Source organism: Brachyhypopomus gauderio, chromosome 3 (assembly GCF_052324685.1).
Source record: "Brachyhypopomus gauderio isolate BG-103 chromosome 3, BGAUD_0.2, whole genome shotgun sequence".
In the NCBI taxonomy this organism is placed as follows: Eukaryota; Metazoa; Chordata; class Actinopteri; order Gymnotiformes; family Hypopomidae; genus Brachyhypopomus; species Brachyhypopomus gauderio.
Genome location: NC_135213.1, coordinates 1701146 through 1723830, shown reverse-complemented (window position 1 = coordinate 1723830; position 22685 = coordinate 1701146). Strand labels below are relative to the sequence as shown.

Below are 22685 nucleotides of genomic sequence, written 5' to 3'. Positions count from 1 at the left end.
ACTCACATAATGCAGCCTGAATCAACTGATCCCTTCGTGTTTGTCAAGCTGATGCAAGACTACATGTGGAAAATTAAAAACGAATCTTCGTATTTATCTTGAAATTAAAATTAATGTAAAATAATCTAGCAGATTGCATAAACACAACACTGATTTAGGTTGCTGAATTCTGTCTTTGTTTTCAGGTACAGTGATTCCACTGCATTCAAAGGGCTCGTGTTGATGTATCCAGTTTATCGGCAAAACAGACATGAACTACTAATCTGAGAACTGCTCGTTAAATAATCTCAGCATAACTGCTTTCCAGTCACAGACATCAGCAGGGAGGATATTTTTCCCACTCCCCTGTGCAGAACTCTTTCAGCTGTGTGGTGTTTGATGGGGGTTTGCATACACAGCCCATTTCAGCTTACCCCACAGCATCTCAATGGGATTAAGATCCTGGCCTTACTGGGACGATTTGAGTCTTTGCATGTTGCATGGTCCACCCCCATTGCAGCTTCAGTTTTAGGACAGATGGTCTCTAATTGTTTTGAGGTCAATTTATACTCTCAGCCTCACATGTACCTATATTCTCTCTGAAAGCCTCAGATAGGTATTTGGGTATCACCATTGGTGATGCCACTCACTTCAACAAGTAAGAACAAACCAAACTAAATGTTTGAGGTTTCAATAAGACAGCTCCTTCATAATGCTCTCTAACGATGGTCTAATCATATGCACCTGGTGTGACGCTCCTGATTCCAATTTTAGCATTTTAAGTTTTAATAAACGTTGGCATGGCTTACGTATATTACCTCCATATCTAATCATCATGAAGATCAAATGATCTATGAAGATGATCAATGAAGATCAAATGTCCATGTTTTATATAGACTGCATTCTCTGACAAGGCCCTACAATCTATTGAAATGTGCTACCCACATATTTATATAGGCTACTGCAGAGTTTGCGAGTAGTTTCAAAGCAGAATGAATAATGTGGCAGAAAAAAAATCATCTTGTTCTTGTAGTGCCTGGATATTTTTAAAAGGTTTCGATAAGTTGGCACATATCGACAGATAAGGACAGACAAGGTAGCCTATAACATAACCGTTGTTTCGAGAGACATCTAAACGCAGCTGTATCTGTCTCTGCAGTTAGTCAGTGGGAATTTCCCCAGCACTTGTACCTGACTCACCAAAATATGCTTTCGCTTTCGTTGCCCATCCCTTTTTGCCGCATTTATTGCTCGGTCATACTTGGCTATAAAGGTGACCATCTCTCATCATGACCAGTAGCGCTGGCTGAGGAAGGCGGTGGGTGTAGTAAAGATCAATCTGATCAAAGGCAGACAGCAAGAAAAAGGACATATCAGGCGTGTACGGGCTCGTTCTTTTGCAGGCAGCGTGAACAAATACCATCAACTGTAGAGACAAGATATAGTGCTGTTTGGCGTTGGCAGCAGTAAAGTAGCGAAACATCGGGTGTAATATTCAGCTCTTTCCTGAATTTGGAGCAACGATACGTAAAGGTGAGTAAAAACTAAACCAGTGAGATCGACAATGTTTCTGCAGGCTAATTTTAGTTTCATTCATTCTGCAAACGCTGCATCGCTATTGTGTGTATCGACCTATATTAGAGGTATTCAATTAAAATGTAAAGAGGTCCAGTCAGGCAATATTTCATGATGCCAAGGTCCGGAAGTCCAACAATTTAATGTGATTGTGTCTGTATGTAACATATGTAGCCTATGTATGAATGTATATAGCCTATGTATGTGTGTGTGTATATACACACACATATTCGCCGTTTCTTTCAACTTGTCCGTCTCATCTATCAGCTTCTCTACATTTTTATTTTTGTCTTCCACAAACTCCCATCCGGTCTCGTTTTGTTTCGTGATGGCTTGGTGGTATCATGTGGTAGGCTATAGCCGAACTCGCATGTCATTAATCCGTATGTTTCTTTGGACGCGTGGCCACTATACCGTAAGGACTGTAAAAGTTTTTTTGAAAGTATTTTGAAAATATGAATTCATATTTTCAGGTTTAGGATCATATTATTTATTTATGCAATACTCTAAGTCAAATGTAACCTCATTGAGAGATGAGATTGTTCTGGACATTTTGATATGTGGGTAAAAATATTTAGAGACAAATTTATGAAAACTTGTTTAAATAGAAAAAGTCCTCAACCTGGGAGAGTTAAAATGCAATAATCGAACTTTGAACGGATGAATCTTTTAAGTTTTTAAAAGATGTTAATAAAAAGTTAGTAAAAGTGTTAATAAATATGTAACACATAATGCCTATTAGGCAGTGATTTTCTGTGTCAAATGATGTTTTTTAAGCATTGCATTAAACTACTTATGTTAAACTTTTAAAAAGCAGCAACATACTTTGAGATCATATATAGAATATTCACCGTAAAATGTGTATGTTAATTAAAATGTATATTTAAAAATCTTATTTTTTAATTACTATCTCTTCCTGAACCCTCCACCCACCAAGACGCAAAACGTGTCCTTCCCACGCGAAAATAAATATTGAATTCGTTGATCTTATTTTTAGTTCCAATAAACACTTCAGATATAAATAATCCACTTTTATTTACCATCCTTTTCTGTCATGTGAGCCTTTATGATCATGTTGTGTAAGTAATTACAAGTTTCTCTAGTTCTTAGTTATTACTTTTGTAACGATCTGTGCAATGACTGCGCGATGCAGAGCAGGGAGGCGGACACAAACGCTGAGGAGAGCAAGATTTATTCAAGGGAATTCCATAAACAGAGTCGTAGTCACAGGCACGGGTCATAACGGGAGGGCAATCAGGATATGAAATATAGACGGGCATTACTTCGAAACACGGAGAACACACAAACCACACAGGAACAAACGGAGATCGCACGGGGGAACAAACGAGGCATAGAACACAAAACAATCGATACAGACATGGGCTATACATGGACTATAAATACACGGAACTTAAACAGACACAGCTGGAAACACTGATGACAAGGGTGTGGCAGACAATGGGAAACCAGGGCAACAGACAAGCAGGGCGGGACTAACGGGCAAGGAACAACACAGACACGAGGGAACAGGGAAACCAGAGTGACAGCTAGGAGAGGGGGCATAGCCCTACGTGACAACTTTTTAAAATGAGATCAAAATCAAATATCAAAATCAAACTTGTGTTTTATCAAAATGATGTTTTATTTAAATGGTAATATTATTTGTGATTAAGCTTCACCGACCATGAGCTCACTGGTAAAGGAAGCGGTTGAGTTGCCATGTCTGGGAAGGTCATTACGGCTGGGCATGCTGTATGACATGAGGAGTGATTGTCTCGTACCAGGTAGGTGGCGCTATGCAGATCTGCTCAGCTCTCTGTCTTTCATTACTTTCTCTGCCATGTGATAGAAAGTATTTGATGGTATGTCAAAATAATTCAGCAAGACAGAGCACTGCAAGTAAAAAACCCAATTTGTGCAATAAGCAAAAAGCATACTTACTTTTGAGCTGTCGAAGTATAGGAGTTACTCTGAAGCATCTAAAATCTGTGAGTATTTATCACAGCTCTGTAACATATGTGTTATTTCATTGTGTAAGGAATGCCACCTGATCTCCACCTACCAGCCTCACCTGACGCTCATCACCACACCCCCTGTATCTCTACTTAAACGCCCACATTCCACTTCCTAGTCGCGAAGTATTGCCGACTCATGCCGCGTACCAAGCCTTTCTATTACCTGTCTGCTCTCCTGTGTTCCGACCCTCGCTTACGTCCCCGACCTTGTCTCCTGCCTAGTCCCTCTGTACCTCCTGACTTCTGCTCCCCCGGTATGACCCTGGACCGTCCTGACCACGCCAAGACAACGCAGTTGTTACTAGTCATAGTGCTCGTGATACACCTGCCTGTTTCTGTACCAACGTCTCAATTCAATAAAAGCGGTGTTCTTCCGCATTTGGATCCCTCTCTGCCTGTTCAATACGTTACACATTGGATAGTCACCTTCGCTGTTTTTAAAAGTTTTGACTTGTACTGAAGCCAAATAAATGCATTCAATCAATCAATCAATCAAATTTTATTTATAAAGCGCTTTTTACAACAGTTGTTGTCACAAAGCAGCTTTACAAGTCCCGAGTCCTAACCCCCCAGTGAGCAAGCCAAGGGTGACAGTGGCAAGGAAAAACTCCCTAGTTTTTTTGCATGAGGAAGAAACCTTGAGAGGAACCAAGACTCAGTGGGAGAACCCATCCTCCTCTGGCCGACATCGGTCACCATGACAACAACAACAATTTAAACAGAAAGAAGTAAAGAAAAGGAAAAGATGTAGTAATGTCCATCATGGTGTAGGCTCATCCGGTCAGGAAGTAGGTGGCTGGCACTGGATGAACAGGGAAAATTTGCTCTGTATGAGGACATATACAGGACAGATGAAATTAAACACATTTCTGGAGTGTGGCAACAACTCCGGCATTAAGTTAAACTATTACAGCCTAGCTAAAAAGGCAGAACCAGAAGGTAACATAGGCTTGGGGGCATTCTGAGACAATGGCATCCATCCACTGCACTGTCAACAAACTTGAGTGACCACGAGCAGTGACAGGACGACAGCACCAGTGCCCCAGTCCACCATAAAACCCTTCGTCTATGAACCCCTGGATCTGTACCTTTATCTAAGGGGGGATGTTAATTATCAAACGCTAAACCAAATAGGTGGGTTTTCAACCTAGACTTAAAGATTGTGACTGTGTCAGAGTCCCGTACGCATTTTGGGAGGTTGTTCCAAAGCTGGGGGGCCTTATAAGAAAAGGCTATTCCCCCTGCTGTTACCTTATTAATTTGTGGAACTAATAAAAGACCAGCACCCTGTGATCTTAGTGGACGTGGGGGTTCATAGTAGGAAATAAGTTCCTGAAGGTATTCAGGAGCAAGCCCGTGCAGTGCTTTATATGTTAATAATAGAATTTTAAAATCAATACGGAATTTAACTGGTAGCCAATGCAGGGCTGATAGGACTGGTCTAATATGCTGAAATTTTCTAGTTCTGGTCAGAACTCTGGCTGCGGCATTTTGAACTATTTGAAGTTTATTTAGATTCCTATTTGAACATCCTGACAGTAGTGCATTGCAGTAGTCTAATCTAGAGCTAACAAAGGCATGCACCAATTTTTCTGCATCATCCTGTGATAATGCATTTCTTAATTTGGCAATGTTGCGGAGATGTAGAAAAGCTATCCTAGTAGTATTATCTATGTATTTATCAAATGATCAGAGTTGAGTATGACGCCTAGGTTTTTGGCTACTGTCCCAGGTGTAATGGGGTAGTCTGCAAGATTAAGCATTAGATCTGGAATTTTTTGTCTTGCGGCCTTAGGGCCCACAAGGAGAACTTCTGTTTTGTCCTCATTTAGTTGGAGGAAGTTTAGAGACATCCAGCATTTAATATCTCTTACACAGGCCTCAATTTTTCCTAAACTGAGTTTGTCATGTTTGGCTGATATGTAAAGTTGAGTGTCATCTGCATAGCAGTGAAAATTGACACCATGTTTGTTTATAACTGTGCCCAATGGTAGTATATATAATGTAAATAATAGTGGTCCTAAGATGGAGCCTTGCGGGACCCCATATTTAACTATTGTACGTTTGGATGGAATATTATTGAGCTCTACAAACTGATGGCGATTTGTCAAGTAAGAGTTAAACCATGAAAGGGCTGTGCCTGAGACTCCAACCCAGCATTCTAGCCGCTTTAGCAAGATCCTATGATCAATTGTGTCAAAATTGTGTCATTCGTGCATGTACACTCTAAGATTGTATAACTTATTATTATAGATTATAGATTTACTTTTTTATGCTTCTTCCTCTACAGGACCAACCTTATGGGACTCCAAAGAACTTCAGAAAGACAAAAATGTGACTCTACAACAATACACTCATGCGAAGATTAGCTGTTCAGACAGTTTTGAAGACAAAGCAGCATGTATGGACATAGGTGGCTCCCTCAAACTCAGTGTCATGTCTGGTAAAGTAAATGTAGACGGATCTGCTAAATATTTAAATGACAACAAAAAGTCCACCAAGCAGTCCAGCTTTACGCTGACATACCATGTAACCACACACTTTGAACAACTGACCATGGATCATTTTGATAATGACAAGTTGAAGTACATTGATAAGCTATATGGTGAGAATGATGTAGCAACACATGTGGTCACTGCTGTGTTGTACGGTGCTCAAGCTTACTTTGTGTTTAATAGAGATTTAGATTCAAATGAGGATAAGACTGAGATAGAAGGGTCCTTCAAAGCTACACTGAGTAATCTCGGTAAACTGGGGGACTTTGAAGGTCAGGCCTCAGTGAAACTTAGTGACAGTGAAAAGGCAGCGACTGACAAATTCAGCTGTACTTTCTATGGAGATTTTACATTACCAGCAAATCCATTCTCATTTGAAGGTGCAATTGAGATCTACAAGAAGCTTCCAAGCATGCTCGGTGAGAGAGGAGAAAACGCAGTTCCAGTGAAAGTGTGGCTTTACCCTCTCGCCAAACTGCAATCGAAAGTGGAGAAATTTGTCCTTGAAATAACCAACAGTATTATTACAGAAGTATTTAGTGCAATTGAGAGTTTGAACAGTGCAGAAATTAGATGCAATCATCTTCTAGTAGACACTGCTGCTCAAACGTTTCCTGCTTTCCATCAAAAAATTCAAGATCTGGAGAAAAAGTGCAACCACTATAAACTAGACCTGCTGAAGAAAGTGGGCTCTCTGCTGCCATTAATACGTGGAGGTCAGGAAAAAGAAAATGTTCTTGTAAAACTCCTCAATGATCATGAGGAGTCTCCTTTCAGTAGTACTGAACTTCACCAGTGGATAAAGATCAAAGAAGAGGAGTCAGATGTACTGAAAGCCTTTCTGGAGAAGCTGGACTGTCCTGCTCAGGATGTGTACAAAAGCATTGGCAAGATCTTCTCACATACTGAAGATGTGGTGTGCTTTACTTTCACCTCTCTGAATCAGCCAGATCTCTTTCTAGATTACTTATCAGCATTTATGAAAGACGGCCCGAAGGAAAAAATAAAACCTGAGTCCTGGTTTACTCCAGCCGTAGGTCAGAGAATGAGGAAAACCTTGAAGTTATTCAAAGATCTAAAGAGTTTAAGTAAGAGTAGCAACACCAAATTTATTGTGGTGTCACATCCACAGAGTGACATGGCTCACCCTGGAGCTTGCATCATGGTTTATGGAGACGAATGTGATGACGCTGTCTGTTTTACTCCTCCATGTAAACCCACCTGCTCAGTCGCTGGTGCTGTGACTGACTACAGTGTAACAGTGAAGTTAAGCCCTGCGTGTGAGTCCACAGTGACACGAAACCTGCAGTACAAGATGAAGCAGGAGGAGGAGTGGAAGTGTGAACCTGTGCATCAGGAAAGTGAGGAAGTCACACTAACAGAACTGGATGCTGATACTGTGTATGAGATGAGGTGTGTGGCTGTGGGAAAACTGATAAAATTCCCAGCTACTAGTGATGTCATCACTGTTAAAACATCTAAAACAATCAAATAAATCATGTCCATGATCATAGGATCATGTCCCAGAGGTTCAGCAAACTGTAGGATGGAACTAGCGTTTTGGTGTTCAACTACTTCTGCCTAGATCAGGGGTACTCAACTATATTTTTCCGCGGTCCAATTTTGGCAGATAGCTGTGACCTGAGGTCCGGGCGGGGGGCGGCGGGCGCAAACATAAGTTGTTGAGCTGGGGGGTGGGGGGGAGGGGGGTGTGGGGTGTGGCAAACGTAACACTCGTAACGGAGTGAGTGTTTATAGCCCTGAAATAAATGCTCCGGTTTAAAATTTATTCTCCCGTCAAAATTAATAAATATTAGGGGTGGGCATAGATTAATTTTTTTAATCTAGATTAATCTCACTGAAATCTTGAAATTAATCTAGATTAATCTAGATTAATCTATATTAAAATGGCTCATATGCGTGCTACCGTAGTAATGACTAAAAGTCAGTTTTTGAGATAGGGTTTCTTAATACAGAGGGTGCATTAGACCAGGGGCTCATCTCCTGTTTCCAAAATGCATCAATGACTGCTTGAGAAAGCTGTTCTACTTTGATACTTGAAGAAAAAAAACATGCTCAATAAAATGTAGGCTACTCGTGTTCAACGGTTTATTCATCAGTTAAACGTGAATTTGTAAGCCTACATACTGTACATTAAAAGGGGTTGATAACATGTTTATTCAGCTAAACATGATATTTGAAATGTAAGCCAACATTTAGTACATTTAATGTACTAAATCACAGACGTAATTTGGGGGGGACTTTTTCAAAAGCCGGTTTTGGTCCTCTGCTGTTTTAATGGTTAAAAAGGAATATTTAAATAGCGACGAATCTAGCGCTAGGACCATGCAGAAAACTACCGCTCCGAGCTCCGCTCCGGTAACACTTTACGTTCCTAAAAATATTTTCCATGAAGCAAACCTGGTGACTTCGTGGCTGCATCCATGTAAACACACGTACGATTTGTAATTTACAGGTTTGAAAACTCGTTCTCGCCCCTACTGTGCAATTTGGTTAGGAATACAGCCGAGCTAAACTATCAAGTTGAACGTCATCATAGTTTGCTTACCCATTTTGACCCAGTTCCCAACCCAACTTTAAGAATAGATTAACGGCGATAATTTTTATATCGCCCGATAAGATTATCAAATTAACGATCGCCGTTAATGCCGTTAACGGCCCACCACTAATAAATATATATATTTTTTGGGTCCATATCCGGACCCAGACCGCGGTCCTCCAGTTGAGTACCTCTGGCCTAGATGATATATCTACCGATCTTCTTCCCTCTTTCAAGACCTGTGCACATGCATACCTACAACTGCTTACACCATGTAAAGAAACACAGACACACAAGAGACTACCAAAAAAGTTGGATAAAGCAAGGTCAAAGGTGAAAGAATATCTAACCTACACACAACATGTTGGAAGGTAACCAGTAAAATGTTTCTGCGCTTTCTAATACTAACATACTAATGTGACGGATGCAGTGATGGCTTAGTTACCTTGAAAAAGTAATCAGATTTCTGATTATTCCTTTAAAAAGTAACTTAGTTACGTTATTGATTACTTGATTTTAAAAGTAACTACGTTAGATTACAAGTTACTTTAGTAGTTACATTCAGCAGCAAAATGAGTTTTTTCCAATACTCACTTTATTGGAAGTGCATTTTTAATAATAACAATGTATCTCCTGACATTTAAATAATGTATCCTGACATCACGTTTGTGTCGCTGCACGGTATTATTTGTAAATGTATTTGTAAACGTAGTAATACAAGCAAACTATTCAGTCAGACAGCTGTTTGTTGTGAAATGAAATACAATTACAATTTCAAGCATTTTCAAGTATTTTAGCCAAAATTCCAGCACTTTTCAAATTTGGAACACAATGCAACATTAAAATTCATCAGGTAGATATATTTCCCTAATTTTGAGGGGTATTTCTTTACACTACCAGATATCGTTAAGGAGAACACTGCAAAGAGTGACGTGTAAAACGCACTCGCCGCTCTCACAGGTTCGCGCGCAGCGTGCGGAGTCAAGCGCTATGGTCAGATGCAAAAGTATAACTGAGCCAAGAAGAAAGAAAAAATATATATTTTACTAAGGAAAATATAAATAGTAACGCACAATTACTTGGATAAGTAACTTTAATCTGATTACTGGACTGGAAATAGCAACTCGTTATATTACTCTTTACTGAAAAAAGTGGTAAGATTAGAGTAATACGTTACTGACATCACAGACAGATGTGAGTTCTACCAATAGCCATGCTCATTTTTATATCCATTATGATAATGCTAAGTGTTGTATTACATGTGAATGAGAGAGTTGTGTATATTATTAAAAACGTGTTGTGCAGCTCATGTGCAAAATCACTAATTAAAGCTGTTCTGAAGGCACCTTTGGCAGAATTTGATTGGTTAACAGGTGGAAATCAACATGATTGGTTAGCAAGCAATGGGCGGAGATATCAAATACATGTTCACTCAATGTTTCCTCTTGGAACTGGCAGAAATGACTTTACAGCAAGTATGTCAGAAAATAGAGTGGTAGTGAGAGGAGCAAAAAGTGATGGAGCTCGTTGTGCAAATGTTCCACTAATGCACAACACCACCTAACCATTCCAGAGTATTACACTGGTAGAAAGAGTAGTATTCGTTCAAAACTAGGATTCAATAGTGGCGAATGATCGCCCTGTACACAAACAGGAACACACCACCGTAATCCTGGGATTACACCATTCCACATTATTTCCTGAGTCAAAGGCATCAGAGCATTCATTTAATTTAATCTATTCTCCAACTTCCTCAGAGGAGAAGTTGTCACCATGGCAGAGTTCACATGACCGTGTGCACCAAGTACATTTCTGATATGAAACATAGACTTACTTTTTATCTCCCAATATCGACAAGTAAAAACACATCAACTTCATAAAAATAGCAAAAACTCTAAAAACAGCATTAATAGTGTTCTTAATGTCTATTACTAAATACTATTAATAATATTCTATTACTAAATACTAATGTTGCACAAAGTATGGGGCCTGCTCAGCATCCTGCCGCAGGATTGTTGGCATCTCTCTCCCCTCCCTTCCAGTCTTATACAGCTCCTGCCTCACACGGAAACCCTCCACCTGGCAGGAGATCCAAACCACCCACTACACAGTTTCTTCAGCCTGCAGCCATCACAGAGGAGACTGCGGAGTCTCAGGGCTAGAACCACCAGGCTGAAGGACAGCTACGTCCACCAGACTGTGAGACAGCTACGTCCACCAGACTGTGAGACAGCTACGTCCACCAGACTGTGAGACAGCTACGTCCACCAGACTGTGAGACAGCTACGTCCACCAGACTGAGAGACAGTTACGTCCACCAGACTGAGAGACAGCTACATCCACCAGACTGAGAGACAGCTACGTCCACCAGACTGAGAGACAGCTACATCCACCAGACTGAGAGACAGCTACATCCACCAGACTGAGAGACAGCTACATCCACCAGACTGAGAGACAGCTAATCCACAAGACTGAGAGACAGCTACATCCACCAGACTGAGAGACAGCTACGTCCACCAGACTGAGAGACAGCTACATCCACCAGACTGAGAGACAGCTACGTCTACCAGACTGAGAGACAGCTACATCCACCAGACTGAGAGACAGCTACATCCACCAGACTGAGAGACAGCTACGTCCACCAGACTGAGAGACAGCTACATCCACCAGACTGAGAGGCAGCTACATCCACCAGGCTGAGAGACAGCTATATCCACCAGACTGAGACACAGCTACATCCACCAAACTGAGAGACAACTACGTTCACCAGACTGAGAGACAGCTACATCCACAAGACTGAGAGACAGCTACGTCCAACAGACTGAGAGACAGCTACGTCCAACAGACTGAGAGACAGCTACATCCACCAGGCTGAGAGACAGCTATATCCACCAGACTGAGACACAGCTACATCCACCAAACTGAGAGACAGCTACATACACCAGACTGAGAGACAGCTACGTCCACCAGACTGAGAGACAGCTACGTCCACCAGACTGAGAGACAGCTACGTCCACCAAATTGAGAGACAGCTACGTCCACCAAACTGAGAGACAGCTACATCCACCAGACTGAGAGACAGCTACATCCACAAGACTGAGAGACAGCTACATCCACCAAATTGAGAGACAGCTACGTCCAACAGACTGAGAGACAGCTACGTCCACCAAACTGAGAGACAGCTACGTCCACCAGACTGAGAGACAGCTACGTCCACCAGACTGAGAGACAGCTACGTCCACCAGACTGAGAGACAGCTACGTCCACCAGGCTGTGAGGATGCTGAACTCTCTCCCTGCATTATCCACCACCACCCCTCCCCCCTCTAACCCCAGCACACACTCATACAACATCTTGATCAACACAGTACTGCAACATGGTAACAGTACTTTCAATAAGTGTTAAGCACTCACACACCTCATACATGCAGTACTGCTCACACTTCATTCCCACTTTAATTCCCTCTACCACTGTGTCCTTAAAAGAACTGTACACACTTCTGTACACACCAGCCATAAACTTTAATATCTCTATATTGCACTATTGTTTATACATGTACTGTTATACTGGTACTGTCATTCCCTCTTAATCCCCCATCTTACCTGGTACACCACACTCCTACTCAAGTATTGCACTACTGTCCCGTTTTGTGTCTCTTGTCGCATGTATATCTATATGTCACGGTACGGTGGGCCCCCTACTGGTCACCTCCGTCTACAGCAGCAGTTGTGGTTGTCATTGTGGTTGTTGTGTACGCCCCTCAGGTGGGCGGAGGCCGCAATCCGTCTCACCTGAGGGTCGTTCATCTATATATGTCTTGTCTTTGTTATTATTATATCCTTAATTTGGATCAGTTCACGGGTTTTGGTTTGCGCACTTTTCATATTAAACCATCCCTTTTCCCTGAGACTCGGCGTGATCGCTTCCATTTATGTTTGCTCACCCTACCCGTCACACTGTATCTGTGACCTTGTACAGTTAGTGTCTCTCATTCTTTTATTATTTATAATTTTATTTTACTACTCAGACAACTTTTCTTGTTGTTATTTTTGCTGTAACTTGGGAAGGAGAATAACGCAATTTCCATCCTCTGTATGTCTTGTACATATGCAGAATTGACAATAAACTACTTGACTTGAACAATCTTGCTAATTAACAACAAACAAGCAAGTTAAGAAGATGCAGATTATGTCATGATATAAATACATCACGCAAACTACGTATAGGTAATTCAGATCCTTTTTAAGAGGTAAGTCAGTATACAGGACACATCTGTATGGTCAAGTAATGAAAGTTCATTCCACCACCTGGGCACCAATACAGAGAAGTCTTAGCTTAGCTTCTCTGTCTTCTGGTGTTATGAAAGGTGGTGGTTCAAGTTGAGCTAAGGAACAGCAGGATTTGTTATGAGGATTGAGGTTTGAGCAGTGCATTCAGGAAAGCACAAAGACAGCACAATTTACAAGAGTAGAAAAGTATTTTATTCATACAAATCTTTAAAAAATAAACACTGAATAAAAAAAGGTATTTTATGTTTCCAATTCTGATCACCATTTTTTAAATCACCCATTTAAAAATAATGCTATGCATAGAAGGTTTGTCTCTGCAATGAGACATCCTCAAAAAGATTAACTGATCTAGTTTGACGTCAGCATGCATAACTTCTACTAAACAGGCAGCTGTTACCAAGGATTCTGAGAAACGTTACAGGCTATATTAATGTTTGTAATCTTGCCTTATTTCAGTTTGAACCACACTCATGTCCTTTACAGTCAATTATCACAAAGCTGCCGTTTTCCAAACAAATTTTTGATCAACAAGAGGGAAATCACACTGCTGTAATACAATCCTGATATTTGGAATACATGAAAATTCTCTCAAGTTAAACAAATCTGATATCTGGGTTACATGAAAAGCTCTGGAGTTATACAAATCTGATATCTGAATTACATGAAAATGCTCTAGAGTAATACAAATCGATATCTGGATTACATGAAAAATGTTCTTCTGTTATATAAATCTGATATCTGAATTACATGGAAACACTGCAGTAACAGAAATCTGAATTTCTGGACTGCAGTGATGTGGTGTGCTGACAATGAGTCTTGGCAAAGTTCATATTACACATTTCATACTGTGTAGTAGGGATTGGTACAGATCAAAGGAAGGTCAATATTTCTTCTAGTCTTTGTGTCCTGTTCTTCAGTGGTCAGCTTTAGTCCCCATTACATCCAAGAGAAACTATACCCAATATGCTAAAATCGTTCATCAAAAATTGTTTGCCATAATACAACTGGATTTTTTAGAGTTTGAGGAATTTGTGCATGAACTGGCAAACTACTCACTGCACAGACAGGACACTGCTCCAACTGAACTCTGCTCCAGCAGGATATTGCTCCAACAGGATACTGCTCCAACAGGACCCTGCACCAACAGGACTCTGCTCCAGCAGAATATTGCTCCAACAGGACCCTGCACCAACAGGACCCTGCTCCAGCAGGATACTGCTCCAGCAGAACCCTGCACCAACAGGACCCTGCTCCAGCAGGATACTGCTCCAATAGCACACCTATCCTGTTCCTGCACAGTGTCATGATTTCATTGGTTCCTCTTCAGTAACAGAATAGGAATTATGAAGAACTGAATCAGGAGTCAATATGAATTAGCAATGAGCCGATAAGCTGACTCAAGAATGATGAGGAACTGTGTGGTCCAGTGGATCCTCAGGATGGGTAAATGGTGCTGTTCTTGGTTTTCTCCCTGAAATCAAATTTTCTGATGAATCTGACCTGGACCAATGCAGAGGAGTGCCTCCATGGACATCATTGTTTTATGACATCATCGCTCTGTGACATCACCGCCTGTTCATCTCAACATCAGTGTAGCAGTGACCCAGGAAGGAAGGAAAAGCACCATAATGTGTGTGTGTTTATGTGTGTCACACCATACTTTCTCTGTTAGTGTGTGCACAGGCTTGACGGCTGTTTATAACCAACAGCAGCACTGTAAACATATATTCACCATTCTCAAATAAACATCATTTTCATAACACCATGCCTCACTCTCATTTGGTTCGCAGAGCTGAACATTTCCCGCCTTCAGAAGGAAGAGTCAAGCACGGTACGGTACCGCTGCAGTTCCGTGGGTTCTGTGCCCTGTTTGGGGCTCTGCTCTTGCCCACTCGGGCTGTACCCGGCAGAGCGGCCTGCGGGCCTGAAGGCGGGTGAGCGACCCACAGGGGTGAAGCCCGTGGAGCGCTGGACCGGTCGCCGTAGGAACCTATTGGAGGTGACTAGGTCGCCATAGCCATGGGCATGAGAGAAAGCGTAGCCAGAGCGACGGGTGCTGCTGCGGCGGATCCTGGCACGGGGACGACGAGGAGGAGGTTGGGCCTTCATCTGGTGCACCTTCACCCTCACCTGCATCAGCAGGGACAGTTACGACCCTTCAGCAAAACTCCTATACACTCATTCAACCGTCCATACACCCACTCAACCATTTTTCCATCCACCCACCCATTCATCCACCCACCCATCTATCCATCCATCCATCCATATATGTACTTTGTCACTGATGGTGGGGTTCAGTAGTGTAGTTGTGTGTAGTTGTGTGTACCTTGTCATTGATGGTGAGGTTCAGTAGTGTAGTTGTGTGTACCTTGTCATTGATGGTGGGGTTCAGTAGTGTAGTTGTGTAGTGTGTGTAGTTGTGTGTACCTTGTCATTGATGGTGGGGTTCAGTAGTGTAGTTGTGTGTAGTTGTGTGTACCTTGTCACTGATGGTGGGGTTCAGTAGTGTAGTTGTGTATAGTTGTGTGTACCTTGTCATTGATGGTGGGGTTCAGTAGTGTAGTTGTGTAGTGTGTGTAGTTGTGTGTACCTTGTCACTGATGGTGGGGTTCAGTAGTGTAGTTGTGTAGTGTGTGTAGTTGTGTGTACCTTGTCATTGATGGTGGGGTTCAGTAGTGTAGTTGTGTAGTGTGTGTAGTTGTGTGTACCTTGTCATTGATGGTGGGGTTCAGTAGTGTAGTTGTGTAGTTGTGTGTAGTTGTATGTACCTTGTCATTGATGGTGGGGTTCAGTAGTGTAGTTGTGTAGTTGTGTGTAGTTGTGTGTACCTTGTCATTGATGGTGGGGTTCAGTAGTGTAGTTGTGTGTAGTTGTGTGTAGTTGTGTGTACCTTGTCATTGATGGTGGGGTTCAGTAGTGTAGTTGTGTGTAGTTGTGTGTACCTTGTCATTGATGGTGGGGTTCAGTAGTGTAGTTGTGTAGTTGTGTGTAGTTGTGTGTACCTTGTCATTGATGGTGGGGTTCAGTAGTGTAGTTGTGTAGTTGTGTGTACCTTGTCATTGATGGTGGGGTTCAGTAGTGTAGTTGTGTAGTTGTGTGTAGTTGTGTGTACCTTGTCATTGATGGTGGGGTTCAGTAGTGTAGTTGTGTAGTTGTGTGTAGTTGTGTAGTTGTGTGTAGTTGTGTGTACCTTGTCATTGATGGTGGGGTTCAGTAGTGTAGTTGTGTAGTTGTGTAGTTGTGTGTACCTTGTCATTGATGGTGGGGTTCAGTAGTGTAGTTGTGTAGTTGTGTGTAGTTGTGTGTAGTTGTGTGTACCTTGTCATTGATGGTGGGGTTCAGTAGTGTAGTTGTGTAGTTGTGTGTAGTTGTGTAGTTGTGTGTAGTTGTGTGTACCTTGTCACTGATGGTGGGGTTCAGTAGTGTAGTTGTGTATAGTTGTGTGTACCTTGTCATTGATGGTGGGGTTCAGTAGTGTAGTTGTGTAGTGTGTGTAGTTGTGTGTACCTTGTCACTGATGGTGGGGTTCAGTAGTGTAGTTGTGTAGTGTGTGTAGTTGTGTGTACCTTGTCATTGATGGTGGGGTTCAGTAGTGTAGTTGTGTAGTGTGTGTAGTTGTGTGTACCTTGTCATTGATGGTGGGGTTCAGTAGTGTAGTTGTGTAGTTGTGTGTAGTTGTATGTACCTTGTCATTGATGGTGGGGTTCAGTAGTGTAGTTGTGTAGTTGTGTGTAGTTGTGTGTACCTTGTCATTGATGGTGGGGTTCAGTAGTGTAGTTGTGTGTAGTTGTGTGTACCTTGTCATTGATGGTGGGGTTCAGTAGTGTAGTTGTGTGTACCTTGTCATTGATGGTGGGGTTCAGTAGTGTAGTTGTGTAGTTGTGTGTAGTTGTGTGTACCTTGTCATTGATGGTGGGGTTCAGTAGTGTAGTTGTGTAGTTGTGTGTAGTTGTGTGTACCTTGTCATTGATGGTGGGGTTCAGTAGTGTAGTTGTGTAGTTGTGTGTAGTTGTGTAGTTGTGTGTAGTTGTGTGTACCTTGTCATTGATGGTGGGGTTCAGTAGTGTAGTTGTGTAGTTGTGTGTAGTTGTGTGTACCTTGTCATTGATGGTGGGGTTCAGTAGTGTAGTTGTGTGTAGTTGTGTAGTTGTGTGTAGTTGTGTGTACCTTGTCATTGATGGTGGGGTTCAGTAGTGTAGTTGTGTAGTTGTGTGTAGTTGTGTGTAGTTGTGTGTACCTTGTCATTGATGGTGGGGTTCAGTAGTGTAGTTGTGTAGTTGTGTGTAGTTGTGTAGTTGTGTGTAGTTGTGTGTACCTTGTCATTGATGGTGGGGTTCAGTAGTGTAGTTGTGTAGTTGTGTGTAGTTGTGTGTGGTTGTGTAGTTGTGTGTAGTTGTGTGTAGTTGTGTGTAGTTGTGTGTACCTTGTCATTGATGGTGGGGTTCAGTAGTGTAGTTGTGTAGTTGTGTAGTTGTGTGTAGTTGTGTGTACCTTGTCATTGATGGTGGGGTTCAGTAGTGTAGTTGTGTAGTTGTGTGTAGTTGTGTGTAGTTGTGTGTACCTTGTCATTGATGGTGGGGTTCAGTAGTGTAGTTGTGTAGTTGTGTGTAGTTGTGTGTAGTTGTGTGTACCTTGTCATTGATGGTGGGGTTCAGTAGTGTAGTTGTGTGTAGTTGTGTGTAGTTGTGTGTAGTTGTGTGTACCTTGTCATTGATGGTGGGGTTCAGTAGTGTAGTTGTGTGTAGTTGTGTGTAGTTGTGTGTAGTTGTGTGTACCTTGTCATTGATGGTGGGGTTCAGTAGTGTAGTTGTGTGTAGTTGTGTGTAGTTGTGTGTAGTTGTGTGTACCTTGTCATTGATGGTGGGCTTCAGCTCCATGAACAGGAAGCGGTGGAGCACCACAGGCAGCACACACAGTACCGCTGTGAGCAGCACCGTCAGCCACACACTCACTTGGTCCAGACAGTTCCGAGATGTACCTGTCCCACAAACACACACACACACACTGTGTCACTGGGTGTGCTTTTGTGCCTTTGCTCCATGTACGGGTGGGTGGCGCTGGTCCCACTCACCTACGAAAGGGAAGGAGGAGGCGTGTAGCCTGTGCAGACTGTCACTCTGCATGGTAAAGGTGACCAGGAAGTACATGCCCAGACTGCCCCACACAAACAGGTGATTCACCGCCGTCCAGTAGGACAGGTCCAACCCCAACTACCACAGAGAGGACGGGAGCGGAGAAGGAAGAGGAAGGGGAGAGGAGGAGAGGGGGGGAGAAGTGAGGATGAAGGGAGGAGACGGGAAAGGATCAGAGAGGAGATAAACACAATGTTCCATCGTTAAAACCTCAGAATTGTCATGGGGCTTTTCAGCTACAGGCTGAAGTGCTCAGCCTTTAGATTTAAACAATGACAATTTGAAGTGTCTGCAGAGGCCAAAGAGAGAGAGGTTTGAGACGCTTCCTGACGGATCTCACCTGGACACACACAGTCACCGCGAGGCACGTCTGGGTAAGCAAAGCGAAGGACTGGTGGTCGGCGATGTCACGGCCATCTGTGCGCACGCTGTCGTGCACGGTGGCGTAGGGGACAAAGAAAAGCACAAGGGAGCTATAGCAGCTGTGGAGGGCGCACTTGATGAAGGCGCCCTTACTGAAGTAGAGGTTCCGCTGGCCCGGTTCATAGAGCTGAGGGAACTCCAGACTCCATCCGTCACTCACGTCCTGGACAAGCAGGGAGTCACTCAGTTCAGCTCAGTTCATTTCACTTCACTTCAATTCAGGAGCTTCATTACTTATTCACATTGGAGAATCACTTCTGAAATGAAGCTAATAGGCCATGCAAGTATTACCATAGCCAAGTTTATCACCCTGGGTCTGCTGTGTTAACCTTCACCCTAGGTCTGCTGTGTTAAACTTCACCCTGGGTCTGCTGTGTTAAACTTCACCCTGGGTCTGCTGTGTTAAACTTCACCCTGGGTCTGCTGTGTTAACCTTTATTTGTCACGACTGACCCAGTTTTGACCAAAGGGCAGATGATACATATACTGTAAGAGACTTTGGAGTGATACAGCATAAACTGGTATGTATCATCTCCTGCCCATGTCTTGAAATATGTTAGTCATAAATTCATAAATGAGCTCATGGTTAAGTTACCATTAACCTTTTAACTTTAACTGAGAACAATAGCACTCCTAAGAAACTGTCAACATAGTAAAAAAAAATCTCTTTAGTTTCTGACTTGTAATGTCAACATATGACAAGACAATGTCAATAAATGGGGTGTTTATTATAAATTGGGGTGTTTGTTGTTGGACAGGATGTTTGTTTCACAGTACCTGGTCGAACAGACCCATGCCCAGTACTGGAAGTGCTGTGTACATCAGATTATAGAGTGCAATAAAGGTCTCATCATACACTGTCTGCACAACGACACACAAGAAAACAAACATACATACTGAAATATAAGTATGTATAAAACAAGCACACGCACACCAAAATATAAACATGTATAAAACATACACACAGAAATAAAAACATGTATAAAGCAATGTCATAGTTATGCATACATTTGAAAGAATCTACAGTTTACAGCTTCATTACTGTGTCATCCAAAAAAAGGAGGCGTTTGCTAAATTTGTAGTGACCTCACCGGGTTCAACTGTGACCTCACTGACCGGTGCAGCAGTGACCTCACCTGGGCGGAGAAGCCGCAGAAGAAGGCGAACCAGAAGTGCACGAAGGTGAAGGTGAAGTTCTTGTAGAAGAAGTAGCGCAGGAACTTGCACATGCGCAGGTAGGACCAGCGGCCGTGCACCAGCAGGAGACGCTGAAGGTAGCGGAACTGAGCGAAGGAGAAATCGCTGGCCAGCACGGCCTGCATGCCCTCCTGACCGCTGATGCCCACCCCGATATGAGCAGCTACAGCAGGGAGAGAGAGAGACCGGGAGACACATAAGACCTTTGGTCTCTGATTAATGTCACATCTTTCTGGGCTTAAAGCACATGTAAATTATGTTGCTGTGCCTTTGCAGTGAGTACCTTTAATCATGCTGACGTCATTAGCCCCGTCTCCTATAGCGAGGGTGACGGCTTGTTTGTATTTCTTGACGAGCTCTACCACCTGAGCCTTCTGCAGGGGAGTTACTCGACAGCAGATCACCGTCTTACACATACAGGCCACCCGCAGGAACTCCAGCTCCATACTGCCCTCTAGAGCATATGCCTGGAAAGACATGTGCACACAGTGGGAAAAGTGTGTGTGTGTGTGTGTGTGTGTGTGTGTGTGTGTGTGTGTGTGTGTGTGTGTGTGTGTGTGTGTGTGTGTGTGTGTGTGTGTCATACCAGGCTGTGGCCGTTGATGACCAGGCCGTATTCTCCAGTCACATTCTCGTCTTGTACCACTTTAGGCTCATTACCCAGAATGCTCTCCGGGATAAAGAATGAGTCCTCTCCTGAATCTGGATGCATTTTCTTACGAGCATCTCTGATAAGACAAACATAAACACAAGAGATATAATTTGATATGTTGATCAATGGAAGAAGTGTCATTGCCAACCCTGTCAGCTTGGTGCTGACATATATTACACAAGGTGTCACGCGTTAACATATTTAGTACTAAGTTTGTTCAATATGTCTATTTGTGCTACATCGATGTAGAGAGTTTTTCCTGTGTCTCACCACATGCATTTCAGTTCATGAATATCCTGTCCATTCTGTGCAAATGACACATAAACGTAAAACTTGAATCCAACGCACCTCAGCTCCTGCCTGACGTCCTCGGGGGAGTCTGCGGCCACGATGAAAATGTCATCCATTTCCTCTCGCAGCAAATTGCAGGAGTAGCCGATGTTCTCGGCCGTCTCTAAGAAAAGAAGAGGAAGTACGCTGAGACAGAGCAGGGCCCATGCAGACCTCCACGACCAGAGCAGAAACGTTTACATGATGCCATAAAACAGCCTGGGAAGGATGAAAGTTGTCCAGGAGTGCAACGGCGTCTTGAGTGACACCAGTTTGGTAGACTCATGTTTGCTAGGCTGGTGTTGGGAGGCCTGGAAGTGCATGTTGACGATGCTATAAAGCACCTTCTCTTTATTTTGGGTTATGTTCCTCTTCAGACAGGACTGCCAGGACAGTTTCATACTAAACATGCCTGTTGCATTTGCATATACTTTGACATATACTTTCCTATCGTCTATACAAGTAACCTATGAAATCCACTGGAAAGGCTGATCGACCCTGTGACCTTCATCAGGCAGTGAGACCCTCCAGTCCCTGGGCTATGGGAGAGTCTGTGGTCCCTCAGAGCAAACGCGGTGGTGTGGAGTGTCTGAGCCAGTCACCTTGCTTGTCTCCTGTCAGCACCCAGATCTTGATGTCAGCTTTCGCCAGCTGCTCGATGGTCTGAGACACTCCGTCTTGCAGTTTGTCCTCTATAGCTGTGGCTCCAATCAACTACACCCATTAACAGACAGGTTACAGTTTGTCCTCTATAGCTGTGGCTCCAATTACACTAAACACCTTAAAAGACAGGTTACAGTTTGTCCTCTATAGCTGTGGCTCCAATTATACTAAAGACATTAACAGACAGGTTACAGTTTGTCCTCTATACCTGTGGCTCCAATCAACTACACACATTAACAGACAGGTTACAGTTTGTCCTCTATAGCTGTGGCTCCAATCAACTAAACACATTAACAGACAGGTTAAAGTTTGTCCTCTATAGCTGTGGCTCCAATCAACTAAACACATTAACAGACAGGTTACAGTTTGTCCTCTATAGCTGTGACTCCATTTACACTAAACAGATTAACAGAAAGGTTACAGTTTGTCCTCTATAGCTGTGGCTCCAATTACACTAAAGACATTAACAGACAGGTTACAGTTTGTCCTCTATAGCTGTGGTTCCAATTACACTAAAGACATTAACAGACAGGTTAAAGTTTGTCCTCTATAGCTGTGGCTCCAATTACACTAAACACATTAACAGACAGGTTACAGTTTGTCCTCTATAGCTGTGGCTCCAATTACACTAAACACATTAACACAATTACACTAAACACATAAACCCATTTACCCAATTTAACACATTATCAAACTCGATAGCACTATAGTAGTATTTGCTTCTGTGCATTCATGCATGTGTATGAGAGTATGTGTGTATCGTGAGTGTGTTAGTCCTTTGTAAGTCTGAATGTGTGTATTGTGTGTGTTAGTCCTGTGTAATATTTGCGTATACATACCAGCAGGTCCTTCTCTATCTCCTCATAGAGCAGATTGAGTTTGTCTTCACGACCGTCTAGTGCTGTGCTGGCCTGATGATGGCGCTGTTTCCACTCAGAGAAATACTCCTCATCCAGATCCTTATAGGCCAGAACTAGAGTACGCAAACCCTCACCGGCAAACTCCTGCAGCAGCAATCAGACAACCTGAACCAGGGCTGAGCTACATAATCAGACAACCTGAACCAGGACTGGATTACATAATCAGACAACCTGAACCAGGGCTGAGCTACATAATCAGACAACCTGAACTAGGGCTGGATTACATAATCAGACAACCTGAACTAGGGCTGGATTACATAATCAGACAACCTGAACTAGGGCTGGATTACATAATCAGACAACCTGAACTAGGGTTGGATTACATAATCAGACAACCTGAAATAGTGCTGAGCTACATAATCAGAAATCCAGAACAAAAGGCTGAACTAGTTAATCAGATATCCAAGACAAATGCTGGGGTACATAATTAGACAGATAAAGAAACAGTTCTGAGC

The 22685-nt window shown here is 42.7% G+C and overlaps 2 protein-coding genes across 5 annotated transcripts in view; one reads left to right on the top strand and one right to left on the bottom strand.

The window, feature by feature from the left end:
* The first annotated feature begins 1189 nt into the window (after positions 1 to 1189).
* LOC143509944 (neoverrucotoxin subunit alpha-like) lies at positions 1190 to 7710 on the top strand. Of its 3 annotated transcripts, XM_076998858.1 has the most exons (3): positions 1190 to 1512; positions 3228 to 3338; positions 5860 to 7710. In XM_076998858.1, the coding sequence occupies exons 2-3, from the start codon at positions 3239 to 3241 to the stop codon at positions 7557 to 7559; spliced, it is 1800 nt and encodes a 599-aa protein (XP_076854973.1). In that variant the 5' UTR covers positions 1190 to 1512; positions 3228 to 3238; the 3' UTR covers positions 7560 to 7710. The 3 variants fall into 3 exon arrangements, with proteins under 3 accessions (XP_076854973.1, XP_076854975.1, XP_076854974.1); XM_076998860.1 differs by lacking the exon at positions 3228 to 3338; XM_076998859.1 differs by lacking the exon at positions 1190 to 1512 and having other exon boundaries at positions 2615 to 3338.
* A 5372-nt stretch (positions 7711 to 13082) lies between these two features.
* The window catches only part of atp8b5a (ATPase phospholipid transporting 8B5a), a 27496-nt gene continuing 17893 nt past the window's right edge, over positions 13083 to 22685 (bottom strand). For both annotated transcript variants that reach the window (XM_076998856.1, XM_076998855.1), the window contains exons 19-29: positions 22150 to 22314; positions 21250 to 21361; positions 20666 to 20771; positions 20252 to 20393; positions 19949 to 20132; positions 19605 to 19828; positions 19246 to 19329; positions 18386 to 18631; positions 17985 to 18123; positions 17761 to 17891; positions 13083 to 15043 (exon numbers count right to left, since the gene is read on the bottom strand). In XM_076998856.1, the coding sequence (XP_076854971.1) occupies positions 14723 to 15043; positions 17761 to 17891; positions 17985 to 18123; positions 18386 to 18631; positions 19246 to 19329; positions 19605 to 19828; positions 19949 to 20132; positions 20252 to 20393; positions 20666 to 20771; positions 21250 to 21361; positions 22150 to 22314 (1854 nt within the window). In that variant the 3' untranslated portion in view covers positions 13083 to 14722. The remainder of the gene's footprint in view (positions 15044 to 17760; positions 17892 to 17984; positions 18124 to 18385; positions 18632 to 19245; positions 19330 to 19604; positions 19829 to 19948; positions 20133 to 20251; positions 20394 to 20665; positions 20772 to 21249; positions 21362 to 22149; positions 22315 to 22685) is intronic.

Coding starts and splice junctions, on each gene's coding strand:
- LOC143509944 (XM_076998858.1), top strand. CDS start 3,239: ATGAGCTCACTGGTAAAGGAAGCGGTTGAGTTGCCATGTCTGGGAAGG. Junction 3,339..5,859: donor GAGTGATTGTCTCGTACCAG/GTAGGTGGCGCT, acceptor CTTCCTCTACAG/GACCAACCTTATGGGACTCC.